This window comes from Oncorhynchus kisutch, linkage group LG30 (genome assembly GCF_002021735.2).
Source record: "Oncorhynchus kisutch isolate 150728-3 linkage group LG30, Okis_V2, whole genome shotgun sequence".
Taxonomy (NCBI): Eukaryota; Metazoa; Chordata; class Actinopteri; order Salmoniformes; family Salmonidae; genus Oncorhynchus; species Oncorhynchus kisutch.
The window spans coordinates 8,828,517-8,843,940 of record NC_034203.2 but is presented as its reverse complement, the minus strand read 5'-3'; the positions used below and the strand labels follow the sequence as shown (position 1 = coordinate 8,843,940).

The 15,424-nt window shown below is 40.4% G+C and overlaps 1 protein-coding gene across 1 annotated transcript; it reads right to left on the bottom strand.

The window, feature by feature from the left end:
• Positions 1-11,329: 11,329 nt before the first annotated feature.
• LOC109875105 (apoptosis-associated speck-like protein containing a CARD) lies at positions 11,330-14,170 on the bottom strand. The gene is made up of 3 exons (XM_020467296.2): positions 13,791-14,170; positions 13,453-13,521; positions 11,330-13,050 (listed from the first exon to the last, which is right to left on the bottom strand). Exons 1-3 carry the CDS (start codon positions 14,053-14,055, stop codon positions 12,788-12,790), a joined length of 597 nt encoding a protein of 198 aa, XP_020322885.1. The 5' UTR covers positions 14,056-14,170; the 3' UTR covers positions 11,330-12,787.
• Positions 14,171-15,424: the final 1,254 nt, after the last annotated feature.

Here is a 15,424-nt window from a genome sequence, read left to right as displayed (position 1 = left end):
TGTGAAGTGTTTTTGACTCTTATGTGAACTGTATTTATATATCCTGGGCCTTCATTTATCAATGTTGCGTACGAACAGAAATGTTGGTAAACCATGCGTGCATTCGTTTCGATTCAAAGTGTGGGATTGATCAAGTTTTACTTACACTTGAGAAGTGTGCTTAATGTTGACGCACACTCTTGACCGTGCGTATGCACAGCACCTTGTGGTAGAAAAGTCAAACTGCTAATGAAATTAGCATCCACCAAATGGAGAAAGGCTTGGCATACTGGACCAAATCATCAACTATGAAAGGAAAAATATAATACATGAATAGTTTATTCATGCATTTCTTTTATAGACACTTAAGCTAATAGTTCTCAGGGGTGCTATTGAATTCATAAACATGAATCCATTTAAACCTAATTGAAAAATAAAGTCAATTAGAAAGAGAGTGGAAGGTTGGAGGCAATTTAGTTATATAATATATAAATATAAAAAAGGAAACACTGATGCATTGTGGCTTGTCCAAAATGGCAAATCTTGCATTGCTGGAGGATCTGGCACAAGCTGCATTACGCAAGGAGCCGGTTTTCAATGAACATGCAGATGTTTTTTGCTGAGAGCGATGCTTGGCTTATTAGTAGATTTAGTTTTCCAAGGCATATTTTATTGTATCTCTGCAACCAACTCTCTCCAGTATTAGAAAGGGAGACGAAATGCACCAATGCCATCCCAGTGCATAGCCAAGTCCTCTCCACCCTGGGATTTCTGGCCACTGGAACATTCCAACGGGAGATTGCGGATTGGTCTGGCATTTCACAACCAACCATGAGCCGAGTATTGCCTGCAATCCTTCATGGCATTATTTCATTGACCCCCACAATACCTACAGTGTCCGTACACTGCTGTGCAACAGGCCAGAGTGAAAAGGGATTTCCATACCATAGCTGAATTTCCCAATGTCATTGGAGCAATTGACTGCACACACATCTCAATAAAAGCACCATCATTGAACAAATTCAACTTCGTCAACGTGCAGGTCATCTGTGATTCACATTGGGCTTTGTTGAAGGTAGTGGCCAGGTGGGACACATGATTCATTCATTGTGCAGAACACTTCAGTCGTCCTTAACCTCCAGGAAGGAGCTGTTGAGGATAGACGGCTTATTGGTAAGTGACATGTTTTATTTGCCATGTTAGACATCTACTGGGAAACAATATCGGAATGTTGTGTTCATAACTGCAGGAGACCGGGGCTACCCGTTGAAAACATGGCGGATGACTCCACACAAACCCCTCAAACCAACAAGGTACAATCTATAAAACTGCACAGCGTATGTGATCAGAACTAGATTAAGCATACGACACAATTAAACAGACCAATAACAGCAATAAAACAAACATACCAAAACAAGAGAAGCATATATTCAGCAAGGTGAATCATTTTGATTCTGAACATTACATACAAGCAAGCCCACGCACAAGAACAGTGGAGCGCACCATAGGCCTGCCGAAAGGATGTTGTCTGTGCTTGTCTGGGACAGGAGACACACTGCAATACCAGCCTAGCAAGGTTTGCCTCTGAAGTGACATTCCTTCACATGCCATTACTTGAATGAAATACAGCGTGCAAATTCCTTTTTAGGTTTGCTACATTGTCCAGGATTGCAGTGTGCTCCACGACATTGCAATCAAAAATGGCATTCCACTGAATGATCCACCCAGACCTGATGAGCCCATGCCTGACAGGGAGTGTTTCCCACTACCCATAGCTCTGGCACTGAGGACAAGAGTCAATATCATACAACGGTTGGTTATAGGTACAGTGGGGAGAACAAGTATTTGATACACTACCAATTTTGCAGGATTTCCTACTTACAAAGCATGTAGAGGTCTGTAATTTTTTCATAGGTACACTTCAACTGTGAGAGACGGAATCTAAAACAAAAATCCAGAAAATCACATTGTATGATTTAAGTAATTCATTTGCATTTTATTGCATGACATAAATATTTGATACATCAGAAAAGCAGAACATTGAGGTGGGCGTAATAAGCCTGTAATGAATGGAATTGCAATGAGGAAATGTGTTTTTGAAGGAAGGAAGGAAAGAAATTATGAAAAGAAAGAGAATGGCAGCACACCACCTGGCATAATGTTAAAGGCAGTGAGGCAGGTGAAGTTGCAGAACAAATCAAGCAGGAGTACAGCGAAGGATTTTGACATAAATGACCGTACTCTGCCTCGGTATTGTCAAAAGGTTACCAGAGAAGAAGTTGAAAGTCAGACAGCCATGCCAACAACAGTGGTTGTCTATTCAAAGCCATGGCTGTTTTTTTACACCGGATTTGGAGATGCAGCTTGTTCAGTATATTACTAGGTCAGCTGACATTAATTTTGGTCTGTCGCCAAGTGAGATCAGAAGACTTGCCTACCAGTTTGCTGTGGCACACCAGCTGAAGTTCGCGCCAATGTGGGCAGAAGAAGAAAAGGCCAGCTCGGAGTGGTTGACAGGCTTCTTAAAAAAGCGGCACCCTACGCCGACGCTGAGAAAGCCAGAGGCAACTAGCCTTGCCAGCGCAAGTAGCTTCAGAGAAAATGTTAATGCTTTCTTTGAAAATGTAGCAGAAATGCTACAGAGAAATTAATTTGGACCAGGAATGTTGATGAAACTGGGGTGACCACTGTACATAAACCTGACAAAGTGGTGGGAAGATGTGGATTCAAACAAGTAGGGTCACTGACCTCCGCTGAAAGGGGAACCCTTGTCACACTGGTCTGTGCCGTCTCAGTCACAGGGAATAGTATACCTCCATATTTTATATTCCTGTATCAACTTCCGCGATCATCTCCTGATCCACGGGCCACCTGGCAGCAATGGAGGGGCAAATCCCTCTGGGTGGATGAAAGATGTGCACTTTGTTGACTTCCTGAAACATTTAGTTGAGCACACAAAGTGCTCAAAGGAGAAGCCCTGTTTACTCCTTTTGGACAAAACCACAAGTCTCATCTGTCTGTTGATGGACTCAATTATGCCAAAGAAAATGGCAGAATTATGCTGTCATTCCCACCCCATTATTCTCATTGGCTTCAACCCTTAGACAGGTCTGTCTACGGGCCACTAAAGAGGCACATCAACACCTCGTGTGATGCCTGGATGAGGAACAATCCCAGGAAGTTCCCGAAGAAACGGGAACGGAAGCTAAATCTGGATCCGCAAAGAACAAGGCGGTAGCTAAAAAAATTAATCGTATTAGAGTCATCAGACGAAGAGGAGTGGTTCAGCCTTGTCTGTGTGGAGCCATTTTTCAAACAGCCGTCCAAAGGAGACTTGGGGGAAGTGTGCGAGGTGACGTGTGCGAGGTGAAGTGTGCCCCAGGCCAGGCAATATATGTGTGCCGGAACTGTGACTCAAAAGATGATTTTGATTAGTCAGATATGGATACGTCGTATAGGCTGTTACAAAACTGTGCATTAGTGTGTTGAAACATCACATCTGTTTTGTTAGGACTTTAAACATTTAAGCAAGTTGTCTGTAGCGTTACATTCCATTCCAACAATTACCGTGGATCTACAGTGGCTTGCGAAGGTATTCACTCCCTTGGCATTTTTCCTATTTTGTTGCCTTACAACCTGGAATTAAAATGTGAGTTTTTGCGGGTTTGTATTATTTGATTTACACAACATGCCTACCACTTTGAGAATGAAAAATATTTATTGTGAAACAAACAAGAAATAAGACAACAAAAAACTGAAAACTTGTGTACATACCTATTCACCCCCCCAAAGTCAAAACTTTGTAGAGCCACCTTTTGCAGCAATTACAGCTGCAAGTCTCTTGGAGTATGTCTCTATAAGCTTGGCACATCTAGCCATTGGGATTTTTGCCCATTCTTCAAGGCAAAACTGCTCCAGCTCCTTCAAGTTGGATGGGTTTCGCTGGTGTACAGCAACCTTTAAGTTATACCACAGATTGTCAATTAAATTGAGGTCTGGGCTTTGACTACTGTAGGCCAATCCAAGTCATTTAAAATGTTCCCCTTTAAACCACTCGGATGTTGCTTTAGCAGTAGGCTTAGGGTCATTGTACTGCTGAAAGGTGAAACTCCTTCCCAGTCTCAAATCTCTGGAAGACTGAAACAGGTTTCCCTCAAGAATTTCCCTGTATTTAGCGCCATCCATCATTCCTTCAATTCTGACCAGTTTCCCATTCCCTGTCAATGAAAAACATCCCCACAGCATGATGCTGCCACCACCAGGCTTCACTGGGGATGAGGTTCTCAGGGGGATGAGGTTCTCAGGGGGATGAGAGGTGTTGGGTTTGCACCAGACAGCATTTTCTTTAATGCCCAAAAAGCTCAGTTTTAGTCTCATCTGACCAGAGTACCTTCTTCCAAATATTTGGAGAGTCTTCCACATGCCTTTTGGCGAACACCAAACATGTTTTCTTATTTTTTCTTTTTAAGCAATGGCTTTTCTGGCCACTCTTCCATAAAGCCCAGCTCTGTGAAGTGTACGGCTTAAAGTGGTCCTATGGACAGATACTCCAATCTCCGCTGTGAGCTTTGCAGCTCCTTCAGAGTTATCTTTGGTCTCTTTGTTGCCTCTCTGATTAATGCCCTCCTTGCCTGGTCTGTGAGTTTTGGTGGGCAGTCCTCTCTTGGCAGGTTTGTTGTGGTACCATATTCTTTCCATTTAAAAAAAATTGATTTAAATGGTGCTCTGTGGGCTGTTCAAAGTTTCTGATATTTTTTTATAACCCAACCCTGATCTGTACCTTTCCACAACTTTGGCCCTGACCTGTTTGGAGAGCTCCTTGGTCTTCATGGTGTCGCTTGCTTCATGGTGCCCCTTGCTTAGAGGTGTTGCAGACTCTGGGGCCTTTCAGAACAGGTATACTGAGATCATGTGACACTTATTATGCATACAGCTGGACTTGAACTAATTATGTGACTTCTGAAGGTAATTGGTTGCACCAGATCTTATTTTGGGGCTTCATAGCAAAGGGGGGGAATATGTATGCCACACTTTCCTTCTTTTCTTTTTGGAACAAGTGATTTTTATAAATTTTACTTCACCAATTTGGACTATTTTGTGTTATGTCCATTACATGAAATCCAAATAAAAATCCATTTAAATTAAAGGTTATAATGAAACAAAATAGGAAAAACGGCAAGGGGGGTGAATGCTTTTACAATGCACTGTATGTGCACGTCAGAGAACGTTCGATTTCAAAGTAAAGTGGACGTGTCACTCACTTAGTGTGCTTTGCCAGCATTATTGCTATGATTGAAAGGCATGACTTGCCAGATTCTCTAGGCATGATTGTTTTTATTTTGTGTTCTTTAAATGAAGTTGAATTTGGTTCAATATTCACAATTATTAAGTTGTGTTCTTATTTGTTGATAATCCAATGTGACAACTTACCTGACATAGTGTGACAATTTACTGGCTGATGGGGCAATTTGTCACAAGGGCACACTCTCTTTAACGGTCTACAACTCCATACTGAAATGAGATGTGAAGATGTAACGAAAACAAAATATGTGCCCAAGACTTCCGTCTTTCATTTGGTATGACATTTATACCATTGTGATGTATTATGCCCAGTAAATGTTAGACAGCTTGAAAAGTGTGACAACATACCTCGCTCTCCTTTACATCCTCCAGCTGCTGTTTGAGTCCAAGAATTGATGTGTTGATCTCTTCTTGTTGTTTCAGGATTGTGTCATATAGCACAGCTGAAGCGCTCACCAAAGAGGACACCCTTCTTGTAGGCCTGGGGATGAGGGGGTCAGGCAAATCACCCACATCTGTGAAGATTTCATGTTTAGTTATTTTTGTAATATTAATTTTTGTTATTTTTATAATGTTATATCTATTGTCAAGGAAAAAATATTTAGATGTGTTCAATGTCTGAATATGGGTGCAAAAATAAAGCTTGATTTACCATCAGTTGGTGTGCTTGGTATTTCTTCAGGGTCTAGGAGACGGTCCTCAGTATCACCATAACAAATGATGCCAGACACTGAGGTCTCTACAATTATGCTACCAATGCGCTGGTCCATAGCAGACAGTGAAGAGTCTCTCTGCCCTCCTGCACTTATATCCCTTTTGTGGATCCACATTTTTTTTTTTTATATGTTTTCAAGTCAAACCATTTCTTTTTAATTTCATTAAATGTTCTGCACTCAGATGAGGCAGAACTTACCACAGCTCTAACCTGCTCCCAAGCAATATTTTTTATCTTATTTGTCAAACCATTGCCGTACCAAAAAGTATGGCTTATTTTGCTTCCACTTCAGTAATCAAAAGTTATATTTCTGCATCCTAAAAGTTGTTTTTCTTTGTCTTCTTTGATACCTTCATGTTGGTGGACAGAAATCAGTGACATTTCTTTCAGCTTTAAAGAGATGGTTTGTGACCATAAATGGTCATTTAGGGCGGTTCTCTATGTAAATGAGACTCCACGTGCACTAGCACAGTGTTTAAGAACGTGTCTGATTTATCAAGGCAAAATACTTACAGGTGTGTGTAAATCAAGCATACAAGCATTTGATGAATACCAACTTTTTGTACTTGCGAACATTCTACATTTTCTTTTACATTTTTTTTTAGAAGATTTTCTACGCAACATTGACAAATGAGGGCCCAGATACTTTAGTATACATTCTAAAATGTAAATTCCATATTTCTGTGCTGGTATATTTGTGGAGAGGTTGCATGCAGTGCAGGGGCCTTCGCTGCTAATACTGTACGCTACACCCATAAACCATTACTATGAGGGCAATTTTCTATGTATACTGTAGCTAGTAGCCTAGGGTTAGGGTAGCACTTACTTAACCTGGATGGCTATTTTAAAGCATTGCTTGTGTATATGCATTTTGGTCTGGAGTGGCGTGTGAACCTAGTGTTTAAAATGAAATGAGAGCTGTCTATAATGAATAATAGATATCATGTCCTGTGTGCTTTACCTCACCTTGTAACACAAAACAGCAGAAGAAGAACATTGGCTATACCTGCAGTGGCATATGCAGAGCTCAGGCTTTAGGCAGTGATATAGTCTCCAATATTCTTGGTCAACCTGCTGCCAATGACTGAAAACAAACTGAATTTTCCTTCAGGCATTTGAAGTAATGACGCTTGTCTGGGATATTTACTAATGGGATTATAGTGGTTCATGGAGGACGAAAGACTCTGGGGGATATGCTGATAAGGCCTATCGGGTTTTTACCAGCTGTCGAGGATGCTGTAGTACCTACCTGTGGGGGCAACTAGCTGTGGGGCAAATGAGAGTTTCGAAGCGACCAAATGCAACTTTATTCTGAAAATACAGTGGAGCACATTCCAATGTTTACCAAGGGGAAATAGGCTTGATTGGAGTCATCATCCTCTTGTTTGCTTAATCTAATTTGATAAATTTGTCCCTGAACGATATGAGGAGTCAAACGTTGATGTGCCATAGCCAGAGAAGTCATTTTATGTGATGGATTATCGTCAGAAGAAGAATTGTACTTTTTTCACTATTGGATTGATATTTCTGTTAAGTGGCATTGAGTACGGTGAGTTGGTTTCGGCTGCCTAAATGCACACATATTTCCACAATGAAACGAAAAAATGTCTGACTGACTGTCATATGATTTGTATGTTTTTGTCACGTTCAAATCTAAAACATGCATAATAAAAACACTAAAATATTGCTTTTTCAAATGGGCTTGTATGGTAAATGAGACATGTCTAATGCATCTCTCTCTCTCTCTCTCTCTCTGTCACTCTCTCTCTCTCTCTCTTAGCTGTCATCCTCCCTACAATATGGAGGTATCTCCAGATTTTGGAGGCACCTCCATACTTCCTGGGTCTGGGCTTGTCTGCGTTCAGTCTGAGTGGGCTGCTGACAGGCCCACTGTTCGGCCTCTGGTCCGACCGGACCCGAACTACAAAGACCATCATCCTATACTCCAACGTTTTTGAGATTGTTGGTAAGCTTCACAGCTTCAAATTGTTTCCAGGCTCAGGAACCAGCTGTTGCAAGGCACATGAAGTCGGCATCCCAAGTGGCACCCTATTCCCTACATAGTGCACTACTTTGACCAGTAGTGCACGTAGCGCACCATATAGGGAATACTGGCCATTTGGGATGCAAACAAAGAACCACATGATTTATTTAACTGAAACAGGAATGATTGACTTGAGTCATAAAGAAAAACAGATTCCATTCAACCCTCCCAGCTAGCCTGCTGATGTGATGTTGCAGGGAGAGTGAGGAAATGGCAGTCCTTAGAAATGGAAATGTTACAGTAATATGGGCAGACTTGTTTCCAGTTTTCGTGGTGTTTATGAACAAATTTATCCAACCTCCTACTGCAGCAAAGTTGTGATAAAGTAAATATGAATGTGCAAAACCTTACACTCATGGCAACATCAGTAGGCAATTCATTCCTAAGACCAACTAAAAGAGTCCTAAGTGCAAGACACAGATGAAACAACTAATGGTGAAATGACATATTTTATCCCCTAGGTAGCTTCATGTATTTTATGGGATACTCAAAATGGCTGCTGTTGTGCAGTCGACTTGTAGCAGGTGAGACAAATACAAATTCTGGAGTGTTTGTGGTTTTCTGTTGTTGTGCTGTAGGCCTATACCCACTCATTTAAACGCTAAGTGAATTATTTACAATTGTCTGTGTGTGTGTGTTTGTGTGTGTGAGAAAGTGATAGAGAGAGAGATGGATGGCATCCCAATGTTACGGTCCTGATATTATACAGCCTTTGATTTGGTCACACAATCTAGACCTATTTAATACACGTGTTGATGCCTTCCAGGTATTGGTGCAGGAGCAGGCTCCTCCATCTTTGGCTTCCTCACACGGAGCACCCGGCCAGAGGAGCGCGCTGGTGTTTTCGCTGCCATCATGGCATGTCGCCAAGGTGGCCTCCTGATTGGTCAGTCAGTTTTTTCCTAATATGCCATCATGATCTTATTAGTACTATGGCGCACCGCTGTTTTGACCAGATGTGAATCTCAGTCAAAGTACCTTCCTGTACTACACTAAGCCGCGGGAAGGGTGCTGATTCAGAAAAATCGGAATAATAAAAAATAATAATAATACCAAAAAATGACAAGTATGCACTGTGCCTTTAATAGTCCTTTATTAGTAGATATATCTGTTAGATTTGTCCAGCCCATAGCCACAGGAAGTAATTTGAGGTTGGGGGTGCTGTACTACCAACTGAGCCACATCATCAAATCACATCATCACAACCACTTGATGTCTCAATGTACTCAATGAATGTATTGTGCATTGCTTTTCTTCACGGTGCTGGAAAGTCTGTAGGTACAAACCTGGATGGCCAGTCTACAGTAATGTACATTTACATTAAGTCATTTGTAAGGATGGAAAATGCAAACTGCACAAAAAGTGGTTTGATGTGGATGTTTTGTGTCTTTGCCCATAACTTTGCACCTTTCGATGTAAATGTTTCATTAGAATGACAATTGCAGAGAAAGGGACAGGGCAACAACTCTTACTATTGATGTATTTTATATAACTAGGAAAGTCAGTTAAGAACAAATTCTTATTTACAATGATGGCCTACCCAGGCCAAACCCTAACCCGGACGACACTGGGTCAATTGTGCACCACCCTATGGGACTCCCAATCACAGCCAGTTGGGATACAGCCTGGAATTGAACCAGGGTCTGTAATGGCCTCTAGCGCTGAGATGCAGTGCTGCGTCACTCAGGAGCGGTCTAAACTATACAACTACCTGTTCTGCCAAAGCTGAGATGCTGAATTTATTTGGTCATTCCCTATACTACAGAAGTCTATATCGGTCCGCTAATATTAGTAAAGGCCCAGTCAACTGCTTTTGTAAAAAAGAAATGTTTTCCAAAAATATATACAGTACCAGTCAAAAGTTTGGACACTCCTACTCAATTCTTTTTTACTATTTTCTACATTGTAGAATAATAGTGAAGACATCAAACTATGCAATAACACATGGAATCATGTCGTAACCAAAAAAGTGTTAAACAAATCAAATATATTATATATTCTTCAAAGTAGCCACCCTTTGCCTTGATGACAACTTTGCATACTCGTGGCAGTCTCTCAACCAGCGTCACCTGGAATGCTTTTCCAACAGTCTTGAAGGAGTTCCCACATATGCTGAGCACTTGTTGGCTGCTTTTCCTTCACTCTGCGGTCCAACTCATCCCAAACCATCACAATTGGGTTGAGGTCGGGTGATTGTGGAGGCCAGGTCATTGGATGCAGCACTCCATCACTCCCCTTCTTGGTCAAATAGCCCTTACACAGTCTGGAGGTGTGTTGGGTCATCGTCCTGTTGAAAAACAAATAATAGTCCCACTAAGCACAAACCAGATGATATGGCGTATCGCTGCAGAATCCTGTGGAAGCCATGCTGGTTAAGTGTGGCTTGAATTCTAAATAAATCACGACAGTGTCACCAGAAAAGCACCCCCACACGATAACACCTCCTCCTCTATGCTTCATGGTGGGAACCACACAAGCAGAGATCATCCGTCTACCTGTCTCACAAAGACACAGTGGTTGTAACCAAAAATCTCAAATTTGGACTCATCAAACCAAAGGACAAATTTCCAATGGTCTAATGTCCATCGCTCGTGTTTCTTGGCACAAGCAAGTCTCTTCTTCTTATTGATGTCCTTTAGTAGTGGTTTCTTTGCAGAAATTCTACCATGAAGGCCTGATTCACACAGTCTCCTCTGAACAGTTGATGTTGAGATGTGTCTGTTACTTGAATTCTGTGAAGCATTTATTTGGGCTGCAATTTCTAGAGGCTGGTAACTCTAATGAACTTATCCTCTGCAGCAGAGGTAACTTCTTTCCTGTGGAGGTCCTCATGAGAGCCAGTTTCATCATAGCGCTTGATGGTTTTTGCGACAGCACTTGATATCTTAAAAGTAATGACAGACTGTCGTTTCTCTTTGCTTATTTGAGCTGTTCTTTCCATAATATGGACTTGGTCTTTCACTAAATAGGAATATCTTCTGTATACCACTCCTCCCTTGTCACACCACAACTGATTGGCTCAAACGCATTAAGGAAAGAAATTCCACAAATTCACTTTTAACAAGGCACACCTTTTAATTGAAATGTAAAGCTGTACATGATTCCATATGTGTTATTTCATAGTTTTTATGTCTTTCCTATTATTCTACAATGTAGAAATAAAGTAAAAATAAAGAAAAACCCTTGAATGAGTAGGTGTGTCCAAACTTTTGACTGGTACTGTATATATTTCTTTTTATTATCATTATTTATTTTCTAGGGGTGCTTGAGCACCCTCAGGACCACTACTGCCCACGTTTTTTTTTTGGCTCTATATACTCTCAGTTTTAGAAATGCTAATTCGCATCAAAGTAGACCTCACGCAAGACTACAAATCCCTGCCAGCTCCTGCACGTCATATCTAGCTAACACCATTGCTAACAGGTCCTGTGTCAATTTAAAACTTGCACAAGACAGTTCACAGAATTGTTAATTTAAAGAATTTTACATTATTTTACATTACTACATTCAGCTAACATTATTCCCATTGTCTCGATTCAGCAGTCTTGTTCAGATCGTCATGGCATTTGCAGTTCTTTATGATAGCCATATTAGCAGCTAATTAGCATTTCATTTTGTGGGGGTAAATACAGGCGAATATATTGATTAAAGTCATCTTGTCCTTAGAGATATTTACACGGTTATCAAAACGTCACGCCAGAGTAAGCCTACATGAAATACATCCCTTATTTTAAGTGCTACTAAAATCCCCTATGGGAAAAGTGAATAGGGGAAAAACAATTGGAACCATTTCCCTGTTTGACCATTAGGTTTTATGGGTATTATGACTCATACTGTGGTACTCTTATGTTCATTTGTTTTGTTCAAACAAAGCATTGGCACACAAGCAAACTAAAATAACATGTTGTGAAAGGAAGAATACTTTGGAACATTTAAAAACAGGCTAATGCCACGTTCACATGCTAGTCAAAACTAGGAAACTGACATTTCCAACTTGCGAACTGGTTGAATGCGGAATGTGAATAACTACAACCAGTTAGCTAGTCGTAAATGTCAGTTTCCTAGTTCCGATCAGCACGTGAACACGGCATTTGCAAGATAGATGATTGTCCCACCTACTTCTATAGACAGCCATATATGGATGGTAGCATGTATTCACTAACTAGGAACCAAACGAAACCAAACAGAAGAAACTGATGCAAACAAAAGCAGACGGAACAAAACGGAGGGACATACCTGAATGTGTCCAATGGAAACTCTAATGCAACTAAAAAATACACTTGGTTATCAGTCGGTTTGTGCCATCATGCCAGTCCTCGATGCTCCTTGTCATGCCGACAATGATAATTAATTGACGAGACAAACAGATCTGAGACCAGGCTATCAATGGATCTCTTATGTTAAGCAGACATTTACATTCAAATGGCCGTATGCTTGTTTATGTTTAAGAAACTACGTAGCCAAAGCACAGATGCACTCATTTGTATAGGCTACATAACACAATGTTACTACATGTTTGTTTTCTATTGTTGAGTTCAAAACAGCTAGATGATTAGAATTCACGACACAGTATTTGCTCATGAAAATAAAAAAAACAGCGGTCAATATAATTTGTTTTACATTTTTTTGCAGACTTTGGACAGAATTCATTTTCCCAATTTAAGAATATACTGTAAAACAGAGTGCATTATTATCATCAAATGTTTGTCCCTTGCACAAAAAAAAAAATCAAGTGGCCCCTATCCCCATTATTCCCCCTTCAGTTCACTGATTAGGTATGGCTCCTGTTCCATAAGGATATCTAAGAACACATCTTTGCCTTTGGACCCAGATGCTTTCAGAGGGACATCTATGAGCTCCCTCATCCTGTTCTGTTTGGTTTTTTCAGCCCTCACGTCACTGTAGGCATTTGAGTTGATGACTCCCCTCTCCAGGAGCCTATCCAAGATGGGTGCCACCTGGCTCACTCTGTCGATCAGGGCCGTCCGGTGATGGTCCACAAAGTGTTTGTCTGAGGTAGAGATAGGACATGGTTTAGGAATATTAAAGGTGATGGACTGCAAAGCATACATAATGTATTTGATAGGGGCCTATATCTCTACACTTCTCCTTTAATGGTGCGTGTAGGGTGCGCAAATTGGAGGATAGGCGTGATGATGCACTTTTTTTGTAATTCAGACAGCATTAAATATGAGGAGTGAAAATGCTGTTAAAGATTTAGAAGAGGGCAGCCGTTTCACTGACCAATTTAATGAAGAAATTAAAAGGAAGGAGTTTTGTGATTGTTCATCAAGGTAGAAAACTTTACAAGTTGAATTTGTCCCTACATACACCATTACCAATTACAGTAAAACATACATTTTAATAACGTATTTGAAACATTAGGCTATATAACACCCGCTTTGGTGTTTACCTTTGATCATGTTATTTGGTCCAGGTGCACTTCCCTTAGCAGCACCCGACATTACCCAAGATTCTTGAGCTGTAAAATAAGCTTCATGAGACACCACCAATTGAATACAAATATGAACAAATAGAATGTGCTCATAAGTAGTACGGTCAAGTTCCTTAGTTTTACATACAGACATTTTAATGCAATTTAAATACACGTGTATTATTTAATAAAGTTTTCTAGAATACTTTTTGGTTAACTGTAGTGTTTTTTAAAAACCTTTCAAAGATACGAAATGACATTTTTTAAATATATATTCAAATGTCCAATGGACGTGCCTCCTACTATGTTCGATTTACCTTTCTTGAAATCCGTCAGTTCCTTTGCGCCGTCATGGCAGTCAATTTCCCTCAATACCTCTATAGCCACATCCAAAGCCCCGTTTTCAGTGAAAGTACGGGTCAGAAGGTCTGCCAAGTCTATTGGGTCCAAATTTTCAACATTGCCCCTGCGAATTTTTGGCTCCTGCTTGCGTTCACAGAGTTTATGTCTGAACCACTTCAGTTTAGTCATTCCCAAATCATTAAGGACACCAATTAATGTATCGCCAACGGTTTTCGGCATTTTTTATGCCAAACGGCAATTTACACTTGGTTTGGTGAGATTAAGATACGTGTATTCTATTATATGTTGCCTATCTTCTCTTCTGACTGTCTTCTCTTCAAGATATGCCACTTCATCGCACCGTATCACGTCATAGGCCAAGGGGAGGTCCGTCAACACACTCCATCATAAACAGAATAACCTAATTCCCATTACATTTTACAAAGTGTTTTAATTTCATTTTGAATTTATTTAAACAATTAATTATTAGTATATATTTGACTGTTCTTTTTTTATATAGGCAATTATACCTTTTAAAATATATATTTTTAAATTGTACTGTTTTTATTTACAAATGTAATTTGACAGACAACATTGTGTCACATTCGTTGTAATGAGGAGACCAAGACGCAGCGTGATATGCATACATTCTTCTTTTAATGAAGAAAGAACACTGAACAAAATAACACCACGAACGTGACGCTATACAAAAAACGAGTGCTGACAGGCAACGACACATAGACAAGAACCCTCGAAACCAAAAGGGAAAATGGCAACCTAAATAGGATACCCAAGAGAGACAACGATAAACAGCTGCCTCTGATTGGGAACCAATTCAGGCCACCATAGACATACATATACTTAGACTTACAAAACCCCCTAGATATACAAAAACCCTAGACAAGACAACATTCCCACCCTCCCTCGTCACACCCTGACCTAACCAAAATAATAACGAAAACAGAGATAACTAAGGTCAGGGCGTGACACATTGTCCCCTACAATCCTGTGAATCACACACATTATATTGAACAGAACAAGCATTGTCACTCTTTGCTGTCACGCCTTGGTCTTAGTGTTTTGTGTTTTCGTTATATATTTTGGTCAGGCCAGGGTGTGACATGGGTTTACGTGTTGTATTTCGTATTGGGGTTTGTTGTATTTGGGATTGCGGCTGATTAGGAGTGTTGTATAGGCTTGGCTGCCTGAGGCGGTTCTCAATCAGCTGTCAGGTGATTCTCGTTGCCTCTGATTGGGAACCGTATTTAGGTAGCCTGAGTTTCGCTTTGTCTTTCGTGGGTGATTGTTCCTGTCTCTGTGTAGTTTCACCAGATAGGCTGTAATTAGGTTTCACGTTCCGTTTGTTGTTTTCTGTATTTATCAGTTATTTCATGTATCGTCACCATTCATTCATTAAAGAACATGAGTAACCACCACGCTGCATTTCGGTCCGACTCTCTTTCGACAAACGAAGAATGCCGTTACATTTGCTTTATTTTGTCAGCAATAAAATAGGTAGATAAGTATTTGTATAAAAATTGACAGATCCAAATGTTGTTCAACAGCAGGGGTGGTAAACCATACACTAAAACCAAATGGAACGATACTA